At 39.9% G+C, this 19,245-nt stretch overlaps 1 protein-coding gene and 1 pseudogene across 13 annotated transcripts in view; one reads left to right on the top strand and one right to left on the bottom strand.

Moving 5' to 3' along the window:
- Nucleotides 1-2,471: 2,471 nt before the first annotated feature.
- LOC308247642 (small ribosomal subunit protein eS26-like) lies at nucleotides 2,472-2,805 on the top strand (annotated as a pseudogene). The gene has a single exon. The product of its transcript is annotated as a small ribosomal subunit protein eS26-like (transcript).
- A 1,913-nt stretch (nucleotides 2,806-4,718) lies between these two features.
- The window catches only part of WAC (WW domain containing adaptor with coiled-coil), an 87,637-nt gene continuing 73,110 nt past the window's right edge, over nucleotides 4,719-19,245 (bottom strand). For 7 of the 12 annotated variants that reach the window (XM_080641612.1, XM_080641615.1, XM_080641613.1 and 4 more), the window contains exons 11-14: nucleotides 15,990-16,111; nucleotides 12,991-13,177; nucleotides 8,907-9,034; nucleotides 4,725-7,748 (exon numbers count right to left, since the gene is read on the bottom strand). In XM_080641612.1, coding sequence (XP_080497738.1) covers nucleotides 7,679-7,748; nucleotides 8,907-9,034; nucleotides 12,991-13,177; nucleotides 15,990-16,111 — 507 coding nt within the window. In that variant the 3' untranslated portion in view covers nucleotides 4,725-7,678. Of the gene's footprint in view, nucleotides 7,749-8,906; nucleotides 9,035-12,990; nucleotides 13,178-15,989; nucleotides 16,112-19,245 lie in introns of all 12 variants that reach the window. The other 5 variants (XM_080641618.1, XM_080641617.1, XM_080641609.1 and 2 more) reach the window with 1 other exon arrangement.

The following is a 19,245-nucleotide window of genomic DNA, read 5'->3' as shown; positions in this document are numbered from 1 at the left end:
CCCCTCTTTTCACCACCTCCCATTTTATTACTTAAACATTTCCACATTTTACTATGCTCATGTACCACATTTTCCACCATTCTGCAGTTGCATGTGTAAACTGCTTCCCAAACACCAGCCGTGCTTTTACTACCATTCTTTATCTTTTGTTTAGATTTTCTTTATCTTTTGTTTAGATTTTCTTGAGTCATTTCATTTGAGATCTAGTGAGTGCAGTGTCTCTGACCCTGTCATGTTTTGGAGTCTCTGTTGTCTCTTATGTTTGAACAAGTTAGTAAGTATATTTGAGTCATAATATATTTTCTTAGATATTTCTTAGAACTTCAGACATTTCTCCATTATCTTTTGTTAGGAAATATTGCTCAAATTGGCATACTTTTTCTCTTGCCTTGCTCTGCTAGTGAGGACAGGTTGTGCTGGTTATTTGCTTGTTTGCTCTCAAGTTCATTTTTCTCCCTTTCTCAGCATTGCAGAGAATGTCACAAGCTTTCTTACTCTTTGGCTTCTGGGTATGTTTTGCCAATATAGGCAGATCCGGGACTAGGGAGGCCTGGGTTTCTCTCTACTTCAAAAAAGCATCTTAAATCAGTGAGTGGCTTTGTCTTTTACTTGGATCCATCTGTCCATGCTACCAGCTCTCTCCTTTATCCTTTCTTCCAGTCAGGCCTGCCTTAGTGTTACCCTCCACCAGTTTCAAATTCCCTCCTTTTGCAATAGCCAGGGTGACTTCTATTTTTTGACTGGATCCTGACAAACTCAGGGGTGATTAGTTGTGCTAAGCTACAACAAAATTTTCTATCTTCCTTTTTCTCTCCAGCCACCACCTTTCAAAGAACATAGAACAGGTTTGTGCTTCTTTCATATTTTTTATATTTGTGGAGGAATATTTTGGCTCTTTAAATACTTATGTTAAGCGCTAGAGGCCCAGTGCAAGAAATTTGTGCATGGGGAGGGGGGGTTGGGGGGAGTCCTTCAGCCCAGCCTGCACCCTCTCCAATCCGGGACCCCTTGGGGGATGTCCGACTGCCTCTTGCAATCTGGGACCGCTGGCTCCTAACCACTCGTCTGCCTGCCTGCATGATCGCCCCTAATCCCTCTGCTTGCCTGCCTGATGGCCCCTAACCACCTCTGCCTGCCTGATTGCCCCTAACTTCTCCCCTGCTGGCCTGATTACCCCTAACCACCTTTGCCTCACCCCACACCCGGGACCCAGGATTCCCTCCTCCAGCCTGTTGCAGGTACCTGGGACCCGGGCTTCCCTCCCTCTGGCTGGCCACAGGCACCCAGGACCCAGGCCAGCTTCACCGGGGCTGGCCACAGCCACAGGGGACCATGGGCAGGCAGCTTCATCTGGGCTGTAGCCACAGGTGATGGTGCCCAGAACTGCGGGGCAGGTGGCTTGTCCCTCTCCCATGCCGCAGGAGCAGCCACGGGCGCCCGGGACCACAGGGTGGGCGGTTTGTCCCTCTCCTGGGCCACAGCCACAGACGGAGCCACTGGTGCCCAGGACCGTGGGGTGAGTGGCTTGTCCCACTCCTGGACCACAGGTGCAGGCGCAGCTGCTGGCACCCAGGACTGTGGGGCAGGCAGTTTGTCCCTCTCCCAGGCCACAGGCACAGATGCAGCTGCTGGCACCCAGGACAGCAGAGTGTGCGGCTTGTTCCTCTCCCAGGCCGAAGCCTGGCTGTCCCCATTCCTCTCTCGCGAGCTCATTTGTTCCTGGCTGGTCCCCATTCCTCTCTCCCAGTGTTGAGTGTCTGAGCTGTTACGGAGTGACAACCATTTGCATATTAGCTCTTTATTATATAGGATGGGGGATATCAGCTATCTTAACCTGCATCCATTATAAGTATTTTACATAGCATCTTACTGCTCGCCTGCCTGCCTGCCTGCCTGCCTGATCGCCCCTAATCCCTCTGCTTGCCTGCCTGATGGCCCCTAATTCTTGCGCTGGTGAAACAAGTATAGAGAGATGTAGCCTGAGATTGCATTGGTATTTTAATTGGAGCTCTTAAAATAAAATTATTTTGCCCGACTGGCGTGGCTCACTGGTTGAGCATTAGCCTATGAACTTGGAGGTCATGGTCCGATTCCTGGTCAGGGCACATGGAGGCTTGATCCCGTGTGGGGCATGCAGGAGGCAGCCGATCAATGATTCTCTCATCATTGATGTTTTCTCTCTCTCTCCATCTCCCTTCCTCCTTGAAATAAAAATTTATATATATAAATATATTTTGGAAAATGTTAAGTTTAAATACAAAATTGAGTCATCTTACAGAGCAAATATTTAAAATGTATACTTATTTCATGTAAAAATATTTTGAGTACACACTTTGTGCTAATTTTTCTAGTTGATGGGGATATACAATACACTAGACAAAAATTATTGTCCTTGTTTCCTGCCTTTCTCATATAAGGTAATAACCCTGAAACTACGTAAATAGCGAAAGAAAATTATTGTGGATTCCAAGATGACTAAGAAAAGAAGGAAAAATGGTCATGCCAAAAAAGGCTGAGGCCATGTGCAGCCTATTCATTGCACCAACTGCGCCTGGTGCATGCCCATCAAGTTAAGAAGTTTGTCATTCGAACATAGTAGAGCCATTAGGGACATCTCCGAAGCAAGTGTCTTCGACGCCTATGTGCTTCCCAAGCTGTTATGTAAAACTACATTACTGTATGAGCTGTGCCATTCACAGAAAAGTAGTCAGGAATCGTTTGCATGAAGCCCGTAAGGACCAAACACCCCTACACCGATTTAGATCTGCGAATGCTACCCCACGACCTCCACCAAAGCCCATGTAAGGAGCTAAGTTTAAGGAGTGAAGAAAAGTTCTCTGGGGGAAAAATAAATGAAAATTGTACTTCAAAAAAAAAAAAAAAAGAATTATTGTGATCCTAACATACCCATAGACTGATGTAATTGGGCAATTAACAGGCATCTTAAAACTTTTATAATAATGCTTTTGCCTATCAATCTTTAATCTTCACAAAAGCAGAAAATTCGCCATCTCAGCCATTTTCCATATGATGGGCACATGTAGTACAAATGTTCTATTAGTGACACATCTTAGAACATAATTCAAGAGTGTTTCCTGCCTATACTCTGTCCTAAAAATTAGTCACAAAGGCCTGGTTGGATATCAAAGCATCATGTGAACCAAAGATGGGATTCTCAAAGCATCCTACCTTGTGAAACTAGGGCATAGTCCCTAACTCACACAATTCATCCAATATTGCCCTTCAGAAGCAGGAACAGGTCCTGCTGGTCCATCTCCCCAAGCTTATTAATCAGAAGTAGCATCTTGCTTCTTGTGGATTTACTTACTCCTAAAATGTGTTCACAGGAAGCTCTAATTATTACTGGTTCAGTTGATTAATCTTGCTTAGAGACCACAAAATGCTAACAATTAAAACAGATTTGCAGTTAGGTTTTGGTAAGCAATAGTAAAATGCAACAACTTCTTAAAAGAAAATAAAAGCTAGTTGCTGTTCCTTATCTCCTAAGAGGACAAAATCAAAATTTGAAAAATTTTCAGTAATCTTTGTAAATTTTCTTAAATTCTGTATGTAGTTATTTAGTATTCGTAATTCATTCAAGTATTTATGGAGTACTATGTATCACACTGTTCTTTGACGAAAACTACAGCGAAGAAATAGTGATGGTGTCCTTTTAGATCAGGAAAATGCTTCTTTGAGGTGACATGTGAGAAGAGACTGAATGGGTAGCAAGCTGTGCAAGTCTCAAAGAAAAGAACTTCCCAGCCAGGCAGGGAGAAAATGGAAAAACCCTGAGGTGGGGCTGCAACACAAGGTAGAAACTAGTAGATGAGATTGTGGTGATATAATTTAGGGGATTAAACATGTAAACCACAGTAGGAGCTTTGAATTTTGTCCTGAGCATTAAATTACTGGATTGTGAAAAGAATGTGATTTATATTTCACTCTGGTGGCTGTGTGGAGAATAGATGTGTGTGTGGTTGTGGTGCTGAGTTAAGAGTAGAAGCAAAAAGGTAAGGAGATTGTAGCAGTGGTCTGGTTCAAAAATGATTGTAAATTGCATTGGAGTGGTAAACATGAAAGTAGTGAGAAGCTACAGATCCAAATACATTTTTAAGGCAGATCTTGTGGATCTTGATGGTTTAAATATAGGATGAGGGTGTTAGAGGAAAAAGAATAAAGGATGACTCCTCCATTTGTGTCTTGAGCCAATAAATGAAAATGGGAATCCTAGAGAATAAATTCTAAAGCACAAATCGAGCTCTTTTTTAGAGAATTTGCAATGTTAAATCAAGTATCTAAACGGTCTGCTGTTGAGAGCTCTAAGAAGAGATCAAGACTAGATAACTTGAATGAAGTTGACCTTAAAGTGGGGTTCTTAAAGTCAAGAGCCTGGATGAGATTGCCTAGGCCAGTGGTTGGCAAACTCATTAGTCAATTGACTAATGAGTTTGCCGACCACTGGCTTAGGCAGATAGCATTTTAAGGCACTCCCAAAGTTCAGAAATCAAGAGGACAAATGTGTATAGCAAATTAGAACAGGATCTAAAGAATCCCAACTTTTAAGCCAAAATATTTATTAAAATACTGCAATTAAGAAATTATATTGCAACTGATTCAACTACTATTAAAATTCTAGCAGTGATCTGATTTTTTTAAAATGCAAATTATGCATTCTAAGACTTTCAAAACAGACTATTCTGAAATAACCGCACAATATAGTCAAAACATATTTATTACTTTTTAGTGTAATTTTGTACACTTCAGTACAAATACAAGATATAGCCGTATTTACAGGTATTGAAATCCGTATATTCAAACCCCATATCTAAATACAGTAGTGTTAAGTCCTGATTTAAGTCCAAATCAGAACTATAATAGTTCTGATTTGCAGAGTGACTTCCTTCATGCCCTGCCCCCACCCCTGGGGAAATAATCCCTTAAAGCTAAGGCTGTTTAAACAGAACAATAGATTATTTTTGAAATGGGGTAACAATTCATTCTTTGCAAAGTTTTAAGCACCTTCTTTCCAATATATTACAAGTGTGAAACAGACATATAAAATTAGAAGATAAAATCATTCATTTGGGCTATTAAAAGCATGATGTCTTTAAAAAAGGGCTGAAGCATGGGAATTTTCAGGGTGTTAAAAATCTGGAAATATAGTCCAAGTTTTAAAATGAAAAGTTAGTTGAACTACATAGAAAAAATAGTAGGGAAGCTGGTTCTTCAGAGTAAAGACCCACCTTCTAACAGACCCACCTTCACAAAATACATTTTATAACACAGTTTGAATACGTCCCTTTTAAAACAAAAATTAAAACCCTGAGGTTTCCTAGGGGCTATTCATATTTCCATTCTCAAATTATTTGACTCAAGGTGCCCACATATTCTCTGATATTTTGTCTATTTTTAGAAACTGTCCTTGGTTACCTCAAGAAGGTTAGTAGCTGGACACCATGTCTGTATTAAAGTGCAATATTTAAAATAATTTTTTATAGAATTAAGTGATTCAAATATTGTAAAAATAGACTACAAAAATTTTAATTTTCTGTGTTTAAAAATTCACCAGGAAATTTCAAATCAGGCATCTTTTATATGAGTTACCATCTGATCAGGAAACCTTTGCCTACCACATAGCAAATTGCTTACTTCTATCCTGGAAACATACAGGACTACATTAATAAGGGTTCTAGCTTAACAGAGTTCTCTTCGGAGTTTCATTTACATGCACTAATCAAGTCCAGCAAATGTTAACAATCTCATAGGTATAAACATTTCATGATGATATAACTTATGACATTTGGTTCTTCTTACATTTTATGCTCAAGTTACAATAAAAAAAAAATCAGTCTCCAGTATCAGATTCTAATTCCTCTTAATTATACTGGAACATTTTTGTATTTTAGAAAATATCATCCATACTATCTCTTACAGTTTACTTTTTAAATTTTATTGAAAAGTCTGAGCATTATCTTCTATACCTTAAATATGCTTAAAGCAAGAAGAGCAATTTCAAAATTTTAGTATCCCAGAATGTAATAACATTAATGTCTCACATCACAAAATAAGCCCTTGGTGCTGGCAGTTCTCTGAAAGCACATGAATACATCTGCCTCGACAGGAAAAAAAGGCTCTAAAATTGGATAAGATTTTGAAATTAAGGTATTTTCTGCATAAAGAAACCCTTGTGACTTGATATAATACTGGCAGTGTCATGCTAAGGCCAGCTGACCAATATTTTGACAGAGAAAAAAAAAAAGCCAAGGTAATTTTATAGTAGCAATAGTTTCTTTTTTTATTTTAATATACTTTAGGAAAACAATATACAAAGCTGAGCTTCTCCACCATTTCCAGCTAACAGTAGGAAGCTCCAATTACACAAATTTAGCGTTTTGTGATGGCTAAGAACAGCAGTCAGCACCAGACTTGAACAGTTAGCTACAACACAAACATCCTTCAAAATGAAATGTCATAATAGCAAGACAGGTAAACCAGGATTTAACAAATGACAACCACTTGGGAAGTGACTTAATCATTCTTGTTGAATTTCATATTTCATTAAATATCGTATACACATTTCCTGTTCATCTGCTTTTAAACGAAACCTTCTTTAAGGACTTATTTCAATTAAGTATAAATATTCAACAAGAATAGTTCTGATAAAGAATCCCCAGGTAGTTCAAATTCTAATATGCAATTGACCAAAGGAAAAGAAAAATAACATTTTATTTGTTTTAACATGTTTATTACAACAGATACAATTCACATCTGACTAGCTTTGTTTCCTCTTTCCCCTCCCACAACCATGTTCATTGGGCCATTTCCTTACATTTGAGCAATCAATGTAATTCAGCACACACTCTAGTCCAGCAGTACTTTTAGGTCCATTCCATTCTTACAGGGTGCAAATGGATTTCAATAATTTATACAAACAAGTGGGTTATGCTCAATCACTGCAATTTTAAGCTACTGTACACAGGAATGAAAAGATTATAGAAAAGTGCCATAGCAACAGTGCCTTAAGAAAGGAGAAAAAAGAGGAGCCTTAAAAAATGGATAAAATCAAATCAAGTATTTCAGAGGGAAATGGAACACATCGGAAATGGAAAAACATTTCTCTGCAAAACAAACAGAGATGCACTGCTCTTGATCAGGTGCAAGTGTGGAAATAGTTGTTTCATGATATTTTGTACACTGCCCATATGGTTCAAAATTGTATCTCCTTAGACACAGATCGCCTGGCGCTTGCACTGAATTTCTGAAAATGCAAGATTTCTGAATGATAAATTAAACCCCCCCCTCCATTTTTTTTTTCTTTTCTTAAAAAAGCTAATTTTGCAGACAGGTTTACATGTAAAAGGCTAGGTATTTAGCCACCTCAGCATTAATTAGTTTTGGATGTCTAAGCTCTGTTACACATGGCTTCCCATGGCTTCACTCTACAAAACATATTTACAACGTGAAGAATACATCTACATTAAATCTACATTTCAAGGGTTTTACATCAGTCTTGGCTCTTTCCACTGAATCAACTCTCACAGACCTCAGTCCCCTTGTCATTTCCTTTGCCCAGCTTAACGGTCCAAAGTCTACTTAAATGCAGATCAAAAATGTTAAGATTGGGCAATAGATTTACAGTTCCTGTACTCAAAACCATGTGCAATTATTCACATCTTCAGACCATGAAGGAATTCTGATTTTTTAGCTTTTCAAGTTCCTTAATTTGTTGTCTCAAAAATAGTATCCTGAAAAAAATAAGAAGGCATTAGAACTGTGTGGTCATATAAATGTTCCAGAAAAACCAAACTTCTAACAACAAAATTATCTTTTAAAAAACCAGTTACTAGTTAAGACAAAATAATTAAAAACTATTAAGTCTATAGTTAAGACAATCATTAAATATATTTTACATAAGAAAATGTATTGCACAAGAATGACAAAAGTTAGAACGTTTTCTAGTTGTCAAACAATTTCTCAATATTTGAATATAAAGATTGATTTAAAACATAGTGTTTACTGTATCATCACACATACACAAAGGCAGTAGATATTGAACATGAGATAAAGCCTATATTGAATGTTTTCTGGACTAAAATATAGTAAGTATAGTAATGATGGAATTAACTAGGTGCAACAAGCTAATTTTTTGAAGAATAGTTTTCAATATAAATGTAAATTCATAAAAATGGAGCCAAGGCAAGTCCCACAGATATGTATATTTAAAACAAAAAAATAAAAGCCAAATGCCACAGCTAACCAAATTTTCATAAACTTCAGAAAATCTTTCGTATACTGGCTTGATATTTGACTGTGCAATAAGGAATAGTATAATTTCTTAAAAGCTAAATCATCTGTCTAGCAAGGCAAAATGAAATTAAGCTTTATGTATGTTAAAGTTCTGTTCAGAGCAATCTTAGAGTAAAAAAATCCCAGTTGATATTCAAAAACTGCCTCCACATATTTTAGAAATTGAAACATTAGATAAAAACTCAATTTTTCCAAGTATACTATAAACCCCAACTTGTTATTTTACTAAATATGCGTGGTTTCTACCTTATACAGACAGGATGTGAAGCCATTTAAAGTTTGTACTCAATTTTGTAACAGGTGTTTAAAAAATGAGACAATAAGAGTTTAGGTGAAAACAGATATGTCATTGAACCAGCTGAAAATTATATTCCTACTGTTATTTCCAAGAATCTATTGCTAATAGAAGCATAATGTAAATAGTAATTTGAAATTTCAACTGAAATAAATACCCTGGGCAATAGATAAGTCCCCTCAATTCAAGAGCGACGCTTTATAATTAGTTGCTGTCTAATTTCACTTTTTAAATAATTACTTCAGTCTGACTTAAGATATGTAATTCTAAGAAACAAAAATTATTTCAGCAAAAAACTTACCTTTGCTCTCTCAAAGTTGCTTGAATTTCACATACTCGGACTAAAGATCTTAAGTTTTTTAATTCAGTACAAATTTCTGACATATGAACACTCCCCATGTTATGGGCTTCTTCTCGCAATCTTGATGCCTATAATTACATAAAATCACATAAAATATTAAGTCACATATAAAAAATAAAACATTAAATTTTTGAGAACTTTACACCAAGATTGCAGAATAATCATTTTCCTTTAAACCCACAGAAACGCGAGAGATTAAAAATAGCGACACAGTAGGAGGATGCTGCACGAACGAACAGGCTCCCAGGAACAAGCTGGGATTACAACTGAAATACGGAAAGGCTTCCTGAATAATCAATGGAAAACACACAGGAGAGAAACCTAATACCCAAGGACCAAAGGTGGAGAATGCATAGAGACTGGTAGGAGGGGCGGAGGTGCAAAAGGGCTGGCAAGGCACCCACAGACAGCAACTGAAGTCCCAGAGAGATATCTCAGCTGTGGGGGGTGGGGGGAGGGTGCCACTGAGAACTCTGGGATCTAATCCCCAAGCTGTGCTGCCCAGCAGAGAGCACCAAACTGAGGAGGGTAACCACACTACATCTAGTTGTGAAAAGCAGTGGGGTGCTATCTGCCAGGGAGTGGCAGCTAAAAGTTCGGGCACCCTCTTAAAGGGCCAAGGCACAAAAATTCCCTGTGGAACCACCCACCTTGTGCTCCTGCAGAGGGAGGATGAAGTGGACTGCAGCTGTGAGAGCAGAACCCAGGACTGGGGACTCGGGGGATAGAGCTCATAAGGCAGACACCCCAAGTTTCCTGGGCTGAGTCATTCCCTCACACAGAGGAGGACATCTTTCCCACACAGATATTTGCCTTGCTGAGGGGAAGACAGTTGACACATCCTATTGGAAAACATCTTGCCCTGAGGCACTTATGAGATTAAAAGTAACAATTAGCCTTCAGGCAGAAGCAACTGCCCAACATTATGCCCACCCTGTTGAAAAAACTTTCCGCTACACCTGAGGACGATTGCCGGGGGGCAATTCAAGTCGAAATCTAATCTATTAGTCTGCAGGCAGAGGCAGTCTCTAGAGCAGGGGTGGGCAAACTTTTTGACTTGAGGGCCACAATGGGTTCTTAAACTGGACCGGAGGGCCGGAACAAAAGCATGGATGGAGTGTTTGTGTGAACTAATACAAATTCAAAGTAAAGGAGCGGAGGGGAGAGCAAGAGAACCCTCCACTCTTTCGGCTCCGCGGGCCAGACAGAACAGCCGAACGGGCCGGATCCGGCCCGCGGGCCGTAGTTTGCCCACAGCTGCTCTAGAGGCTTTGAGTCTTTGCCTGACCCAATTAGTCGAAACAGAATTTAACACTGTCCTACACTAGAGATTGAGAGGTATAGAGGATCTACTAAAAACATAGTCACAAACCCAAACAGACAACTAAAATGAGGAAACAAAGAAACAACCACCAAATGAAAGAACTAGCAAATTCTCCAGAAAAAGAGATAAATGAAGCAGAGATAAGAAATTTATCTAAAACAGAGTTCAGAGTAATGATGTTAAAAATGCTCAACAGTATGGAAAAATATATAGTAACTATGAAAAAGAAGTCTGAGATAAAGAGTGACATAACACAAATAAAGAACACATTGGAAGGAATACACTGAAGATTAGGGGAAGCTCAGGATCGAATCAGTGAATTAGAAGACAAGAGTTGAAAATCACTCAATCAGAAAACCAAAAAGAAAAAAACAACTAAAAAACAGGAGGACAGCCTAAAGGGAGCTGTGGGACCACATGAAACATAACAATATTAGAACAGCAGGTGTGCCAGTAGAGGCAGAAAATGAGAAAGGAATAGAGAAGGTGTTTGAAGAAATAATGGCAGAAAACTTCCCTAACCTGGTAAAGGAAAAAGTCACATCAGTGCAGGAGGCACAGAAAACCCCAAACAAGAAGTACCCAAACAGACTCACACCCAGACACATAATTAAAATGCCAAAAATTAAAGACAAAAAATCTTAAAGGCAGCAAGAGAAAAGAAAACTGTTACCTACAAAGGAGTTCCCATAAGGCTGACACCTGATTTCTCATCAGAAAGTCTATAGGCCAGAAGGGAATGGCATGAAGTCCTCAAGGTAATGGAAAGCAAGGATCTGAGACCAAGATTACTATATCCAGCAAGGCTATCATTGAAAACAGACAGTCAAATAAAGAGCTTCCCAGGCCCAAAAAAAAAAAAAAAAAAAAAAAAAAAAGGCTAAAGTAGTTCATCACCACCAAACCAGCATTACAAGAAATACTAAAGGGATTGCTGTAAGGATTGCTAAGAAGAAGAAACAGAGAGAGAAACCTAGCCAAATAGAATTAAAGGGGCTATAAATAAGTGACTCTCAATAATAACCCTAAATGTAAATGGATTAAATGCTCCAATCAAAAGGTGTAGGTAGCTGAATGGATAAAAAAATATGACCCAACTATATGCTGTCTACAAGAGTCCCACCTCAAAATAAAGACACACACAGGATGAAAGTGAAGGGTTGGAAAAAAATCTTCCATGCAAATGGAAAAGAAAAAAAAAGCTGGAGTAGCAATACTCATATCCGACAAAATACTTTAAAAGCATAATGCTAAGCGAAATAAGCAAGTTGAAGAAAGATAAATATCATATGATCTCACTCATTTGTGGAATATAATGAACAACATAAACTGATGAATAACAATAGACCCAGAGGGGGAGGGGGGAAATATATACTAGAATATGATAGAAGAAATCCTGTTTTTTTGCAGATTTTTAATATTTCCTACAACTTTTGTGATATCATACTATATTAGTAAAGTTTTGGTAATAGTATTATACTTAAAATCCTTTTATTCTTAAAATATTAATTTTATTGCATGTAACATTATATTTAAAATAGTTTTGCATGAAAAAAACCCCAAACCTGAAATAATTAAATAAATAAACCCACAACATTGCTGGTGAATCTAAGGGGAAAATTATTTTCTTTAAAAAACACACCCAAAAAAACCCAAAAACAAAACACACACACACACACACAAAACTCTCATATGGTGGAAGATACTTAGAATAGTATACCACTAGGATAGGATGACTCATGATTTGTCACCAATAAAAGATGCTGGATCAGCCAAAGTTCAGGTACAATGCTGATAAAAGGGCCTTACTATATTCCTGTATCATTATAGACAACATACCTCTGTTAACTTAGAGAACATTTCAGATGGTCAGTTATCTGATAAAAGGGAGAAGCCCATGGCAATAATTTCAATGCCTTAAGTGCCCTCATCCTAAAACAAAAATGTTTCTTAAATTCTAACAGCTTAGTCTAGTGGGAGAATCATAAAATTAAAACCAATAATGGGTTCTAAAACTATCAGAATGACTGGCTGAATGGAAAAAGCACACATCAATGGGGTGATTTTAGTATAATTTATTTGGTCTTAAGGGACTCCCTGATAAAATGGGAAAACTCATTATATGCACTGGTTAGCAGTCTTTTTTGTTTTTTTTTTTTTGTTTTTTTTTTGTTTTTTTTTTTTTTTAAACCTCACCCAAGGATAATTTCCATTGATTTTTAGAAAGTGGAAGAGAGAGGGAAAGACAGAAATTATCAGTGAGAAACACATTGATCGGTTGCCTTCTGCATGAGCTCAAACCAGGGTCCAGGCTGGGGAGGAACCTCCAACCAAGGTACATGCCCTTGACTGGAATTGAACCCAGGAGCCTTTGGTCCGCAGGCTGACACTGTATCGACTGAGCCAAACCCGCTATGGCTCGTTAGCAGTTTTAAGTGGAAAAAACAAAGCACTTTGTATACAACTAAATGCTTAGTACTTGGTAGCTACAATGACAATTATATTAAATTACTTTATGTTAAACCACCTATAGGTAAGTATATATCAAATATTTTATAAAATAGACAACCTATTTAGAAATTAGTTGCTTTAAATATAGCTTGAATATAGCAGTCCAGATCAGGTTTTTTAAAAGTAGAATTGAAATTATATTTTTAGTTATCCAAAGGTAAAACATCTACTGTGAATCATGTAACATACCTGCTTTTCTGCATGATCTGCAGGCCATCCTTGAACATGTTTTATGAGATTTTCATTGAAATGTGCTGCTAGCGTAGGTGTTAATGAACATGTAGCTCGGGTAGATGAATTCTGTGGTACAACTGCTGCATTTGATGCATTACTTCCAGAAGTATGATTTGGACCAGGTGATGGACTTCTCTGGCTACTGGAAGAGAAAACAGAATTGAATGTGTAGTGTATCTACAAGCAGTTTTAAGGTATCCTAGATAGTGTCTGTCAATACATTCAATTCAAGATAACCAAATACCTAAGAAAAATTTGTTATTTTAACACAGATAGGCCCGGTGCACGAGGAAGGGCCCCTAGGCATGGGCTGGCAATCAGGGCCAATCGAGTCCTTCCGGCTGCGGGCCGGGGCCTCCCTATATTCCATGCCGCCCCTTGGTGGTCAGCGCACATCATAGTGAGCGATCGAACTCCGGAAGGGACACTTTGCATATTAGCCTTTTATATATATAGACTAGAGGCCCGGTACTCGAAATTTGTGCAGGGGGTGTGTGTGTCCCTCAGCCCAGCCTGCACCCTCTCCAATCTGGGATCCCTCTCACAATCCAGGACTGCTGGCTCCCAACTGCTCGCCTGCCTGCCTTCCTGCCTGCCTGATTGGCCCTAATCGCTTCTGCCTGCCAGCCTGATCACCCCCTAACCACTCCCTTGCCAGCCTGATTGATGCCTAACTGCTCCCCTGCCAGCCTGATTGCCCCTAACTGGCCTCCCCTGCAGGCCTGGTCACCCCTAACTGCCCTCCCCTGCAGGCCTGGTTGGCCCCAACTGCTCTTCCCTGCAGGCCTGGTCACCCTGAACTGCCCTCCCCTGCAGGCTTGATCGCCCTCCTTTGCAGGCCTGGTCCCTCCCAACTGCCCTCCCTGGCTGGTTTGCCCTGAAGGGTGTCCCAGATCAGGGTGGGGGTTCCCTTGGGGCATGGGGCAGCCTGGTCAAGGGGCCTGTGGTGGTTTGCAGGCCAGCCATGACCCCCGGCGACCCAAGCGGAGGCCCTGGCATCTGGGATTTATTTATCTTCTATAATTGAAACTTTGTAACCTTGAGCGGAGGCCAGGACTGACCAGGGCGGGCGGGAAGCTTGGCTTCCTCCATTGCCAGGGGCAACCCAAGCCTCCTGCTTGCTCTAGCTCTGTGGCCACCATCTTGGTTGGGTTAATTTGCATACTCGCTCTGATTGGCTGGTGGGTGTAGCGGAGTGATGGTTAATTTGCAAGTTTCTCTTTTATTAGTGTAGAAGATTAACAGAATTTTAAAATTCTAAGTATATTTATATCATATATCCCTAAATACACTTTTGGTTGGGAAAGCCCCTTTAAAACTAATGTCAGAAATATATTTAAAATAACACTATTCTCCAAATTTGACAGCAGAACCTGATGACTTTGTATACTATAAACACTAATAAGAATATCACCAAGAAATGGTCACATTTTTTTTGTTTGTTTGCTTGTTTTGTTAATCTTCACCCAAGGATATTTTTTCCATTGATTTTTAGAGAGTGGAAAGGAGGGCCAACCCTCTAATCACTGAGTGACACCAACCATGGCTACATGGTCACATTTTAACAATTGTAGATACAATGCACATCTGAATATTATATCTTAAATACATGTAGATAAGGAGGGGAAAAAGATATATTGCTCTTGATTAACAACAGAACAGAGTATTGAATCAGAGGGTAAAATAATGAGAAGCAAAATACAGGCATTTTATTGGATAGCAATTAATGAGTTCAGTGGCAAAATAAGACCAAAAAAAGTAACACTCTGAAATTGGTTATCTTCTTTTATTTTTTGAAATTATTTTTTTATTGATTTCAGAGAGGAAGGAAGAGGGAGAGAGAGATGGAAACATCCATGATGAGAGAGAATCATGGATTGGCTGCCTCCTGCAAGTCCCCACTGGGGATCGAGCCCACAACCTGGGCATGTGCCCTTGACCAGAATCGAACCTGGGACCTTTCAGTTTGCAGGCCAACACTCTATCCACTGAACCAAACTGGCTAGGGCTATTCTTTTAAAACTGTATGGTTTAGGCTGGGGTTTAGGGATATGGTAGTGAGAATAAAAAATTTAGTCACCCACGTTGGTTATTTCCTACCTGCTTCATCAGACTTGGCTCTGAATGAATTTCAGTTATTTCCAAAAACTAAATCTCCCAAAGGATGAAGAGTTTTCATCACTGAGGATACTTAAAATAATACTGCAGCCTCTAAAGACAATTTAAAAGAAGAATTTCCCAAAAATGTTCTGAGCAATAGCAACATTGCTGGAGTAAGTACACAGCTTCCCAAGGTGATGATTTTGAAGGGGACAACTCTCATTTGTATGTGTTAAGTTCTCAACAGTTGAATTATTTTGCCACCTCATAGCAAGAAATCAAAACAGGAAAATCAATCCAATGAAAATAATTTAAAGTTGTATTTGTTCATTTAACAAAGAAAAGTGACAACACACTACAGCTCTATATGATAAGTAATCCTTATAGGAACAGAGTTGAAGCTAAGAGGAAAGCTTGACTAAACACACACCACTGGCAACACTGGCCCAAGTTTTTAGATGTGAGATTTTTGGCTTCATCAATACACTCCAATCAAAAACTGCTATGAGGAGGTTAAAAATGATGTCTCATTTTCCAACAAATAAAGTATTATATAACCATGTGCCCTCTTTGTACATGTATTACATATTGTTACTCCTATCATATTCTACTAAGTGAAATACTAAAGAAAAGAGTCACCTTTCTCAAAATAACCCAGGCTTTACTACCCAACAATCTAATTGCTACAGATTGCCTTTGTAAATTTGGTAATACATAAAAAGAAGTTAGGTTATCCATGGATTCTTCCAAGATCAAATTCTATCATATACCAGCATACATATTTATAATATTTGAACAATGCAGTATGCCATATTAAGGAAAAAATGTTGTCTCAACACATAACATCAACTTACTTTGAGCGCTGAAGACTTCGAGGGGAAACAGGATCATGACCTTGTGGTTTGTCAGCAGTTACAGGCTGCTGCTGTGTGGCCGATTGTGAAACTGGTCCTTGCTTAACGACAGGAGTAGTAACCTGAAATGTCAGAATCTGGTGAGACAGACTTCTATCACAATGGCAAATAGCAGGGAAACGAAATCAAAGCAAAAGTTTTATCAATAAAACTTCCCAGTTACATTCATTCTTCAGTGCTTTTTAAGATAACAAGAGTTGTCCTAAATTGTTTCAAAATAAGACTAGAGGCCCGGTGCACAAAATCTGTGCACTCGGGGAAGGGGGGTCCCTCAGCCCAGCCTGTGCTCTTTTGTAACGGGAGCCTTCGGGGAATGTCCTGCATTGAACATTTGCCCCATGGTGGTCAGTGCATGTCATAGTGACCAGTCGTTCTGCCGTGGGGCTGAAACCAGTTCTCTGACATCCTCCGAGGGATTCCAGATTGTGAGAGGGTGCAGGCCAGGCGAAGGGACCCCACCGGTGCACAATCAGGGCCAGGGAGGGACGTGGGAGGTTGGCCAGCCGGCAGGGACCGCAGGAGGGCTCCAGGGAGTGTCCGGCCCATCTCGCTCAGTCCTGATCGGCCATACCCCAGCAGCAAGCTGACCTACCGGTAGGAGTGTCTGCCCCCTGGTGGTCAATGCACATCATAGAGAGCAGTTGAGTGGCCTTAGCATATCACGCTTTGATTGGTTGAACAGTCAAGTGGATGACCGGACACTTAGCATATTAGGCTTTTATTATATACAATTGACATTAGCGATGTAGATTAAATAGTCTTCCTACCTATCCTCAGGGGATATGATCCAAGACCCCCCCAATGGAGGCCTGAAAACCACAGATAGTACCAAATCCTATATATAGCAGGTCCTCAAATAACGTCATTTCATTATAAAGTTGATAGAAACATAACTCTTGTTTTATATCAATTAGCCTACGGTAAAAATGGTTTCATTAAATGTTGCTTTGCTTAAAGTTACAGAACCAATTGACTATGTTAAGCAAGGAGTTAGTACTGTTTATACTGCTTTTTCCTATATGTGCATACCTATGATAAAGTTTAATTTATAAATCGGGCATGGTAAGAGATAACAATAACTAATAATATAATAGGATAATTGTAATAATATACATTAATAAAAGTTATGTGAATGTACTCCCTCTCTGGTAATTGAGACGGCTACTAAGTGACTAAATGGCCAGGTAATTTATAAAGCATGGATATACTGGACAAAGGGATGATTTAAGTTCAGGGTGGGATGAAATGGGATAGTGAACAATTTCTCTAGGGCATCCAGAATGGGATGCAATTTAACTTATGAAGTGTTTATTCCTGGAATTCTCCATTTAATATTTTTGTTTTTATTTATTTATTTTAGAGAGAGAAGAAAGGAGTGGAGAGAAAAGGGTGGAGAGAGAGAAGAAGGGAGAAAGGGAAGGATGAGAGGAGAAGGGAGGGAGAAAAAGGAGGGAGAAAAACATTAATTTGTTGTTCCACTTATTTATACACTCACTAAAGGTGCATGAAATTCGTGCACAGGAGGGGGCTGTGAGCGAGAGGGTCCCCTCAGCCCGGCCTGCAGCCTTTCCTATCCGGGACATCACTCTCACAATCCTGGACCGCTGGCTCCTAACCGCTCACCTGCCGGCCTGCCTGCCTTCCTGGTCACCCCTAACTACCCCCCCCCCCCCCGTGGCCTGATTGCCCCTCTGAGTGCTGGCCTGATGGCCCCCAACTACCCCCTCCCTGCCAGCGTGGTCGCTCCAAATGGCACCCCCACCAGCCTGGTCACCCGTTACTGCCCTGGTCACCAACTGCACCCCCTGCAGGCCAGGTTGCCCACAACTACCGCTTCCTGCCAGCCTAGTCGCCCCTCACTTTCTCCCCTGCCAGCCTAATCACCCTCAACTGCCCCCCGTGCTGGCCTGGTTGCCCCCAACTGTCCACCCCCCCCCAAGCCTGGTCACCCCTCATGCCCGCTCCCCTGGCCCTGTCACCCCATGCAGCCTGCTGTTCAGTCGTTTGGTCATCCCTCACTAACCCTCCTGCCGGCCTGGTCGGAGGCAGCCATCTTGTGAGGGTGTGATGGTCAATTTGCATATTACCTCTTTATTATATAGGATTGGTTGGTTCTTGTATGTGCCCTGACCAGGCATCAAACCTACAACCTTGGCATGTAAGGACGACACTCTAACCAACTCAGCTACCCAGCCAAGGCTCCATTTAATATTTTGAACAGCAGCTGACTGTGGATAATGGGGGGAGACTTAACTACTTAGTTGTGTAAAGTACTATCATTTAGGCCCCCAAATTCACATAACCCTCCAAATCTAGGTAATAATCTTAAACACCATAAAATCTAGAGGTTAAAAAATGTAGAATGAGTTTCCAAAAGTCATATAGTTAGAAGAGAGTCAAGATTTGAGACCTGAATCTAATTTCGTTGTACAATAAACTGGTTATAAAATTACCAGGTGTACTGGTTAATAATGCCGATTTTGTAATGAAAGAAAACACGATAATTTCAATAGAAACATCAAAAGTGTTTTATTCAAAGTAATGTCCATCACTAGCTACACATTTCCCCCATCTTTCAGGTAATTTGTGGCTACTGTCCCAATAGAACTTTCCTTGTTTTGAGGCAAACCATTCAGAGACCTAATTTTCCACTTCTTCGTATGTTTTGAAGTGCTGCTCAGAAAGTGTGTGCCATCAATCGGAACAAGGGGTAATCTGAAGGAGCAAGGTCTGGTGAATATGGCAGGTGGGTTAATACTTCCCAGGCAAGATCTTTAACTGGTTTTGAAGTGTGTGATGGTGTGTTATCATGAAGCAAAATTACTTTGCCGTGTCTTTTGGCCCATTCTGGTCTTTTACCATCAAAGCGTGATTTAAATTGATTATTGGTTGTCAGTAGCGATCAGTACTAACCCTTTCACCTGGTTTTAGAAGCTCATAATACACCACACCTTCCTGATCCCACCAAACGCAGAGCATTGTCTTCTTTCAGAAGCGATTTGGCCTTGCAGTTGATGCTGATGGTTGACCTGGATCAACCCATGATTTTGTGCATTTGGGATTCTCAAAATAAATCCACTTTTCATCGCCAGTCATAATTCGATGCAAAAAAGACATTCGATGCAAAAAAGACATTCTTTTGTGCCGTTGAAGAACATTTTACTGATGACTTTTCCGTTTTCCATTTATCTTTCCT

The sequence above is a fragment of the Plecotus auritus genome (genome assembly GCF_963455305.1).
Source record: "Plecotus auritus genome assembly, chromosome: 1".
NCBI lineage: Eukaryota > Metazoa > Chordata > Mammalia > Chiroptera > Vespertilionidae > Plecotus > Plecotus auritus.
Note: the sequence above shows the minus strand (reverse complement) of the source record. Positions and strands in the feature narration are given on the sequence as shown.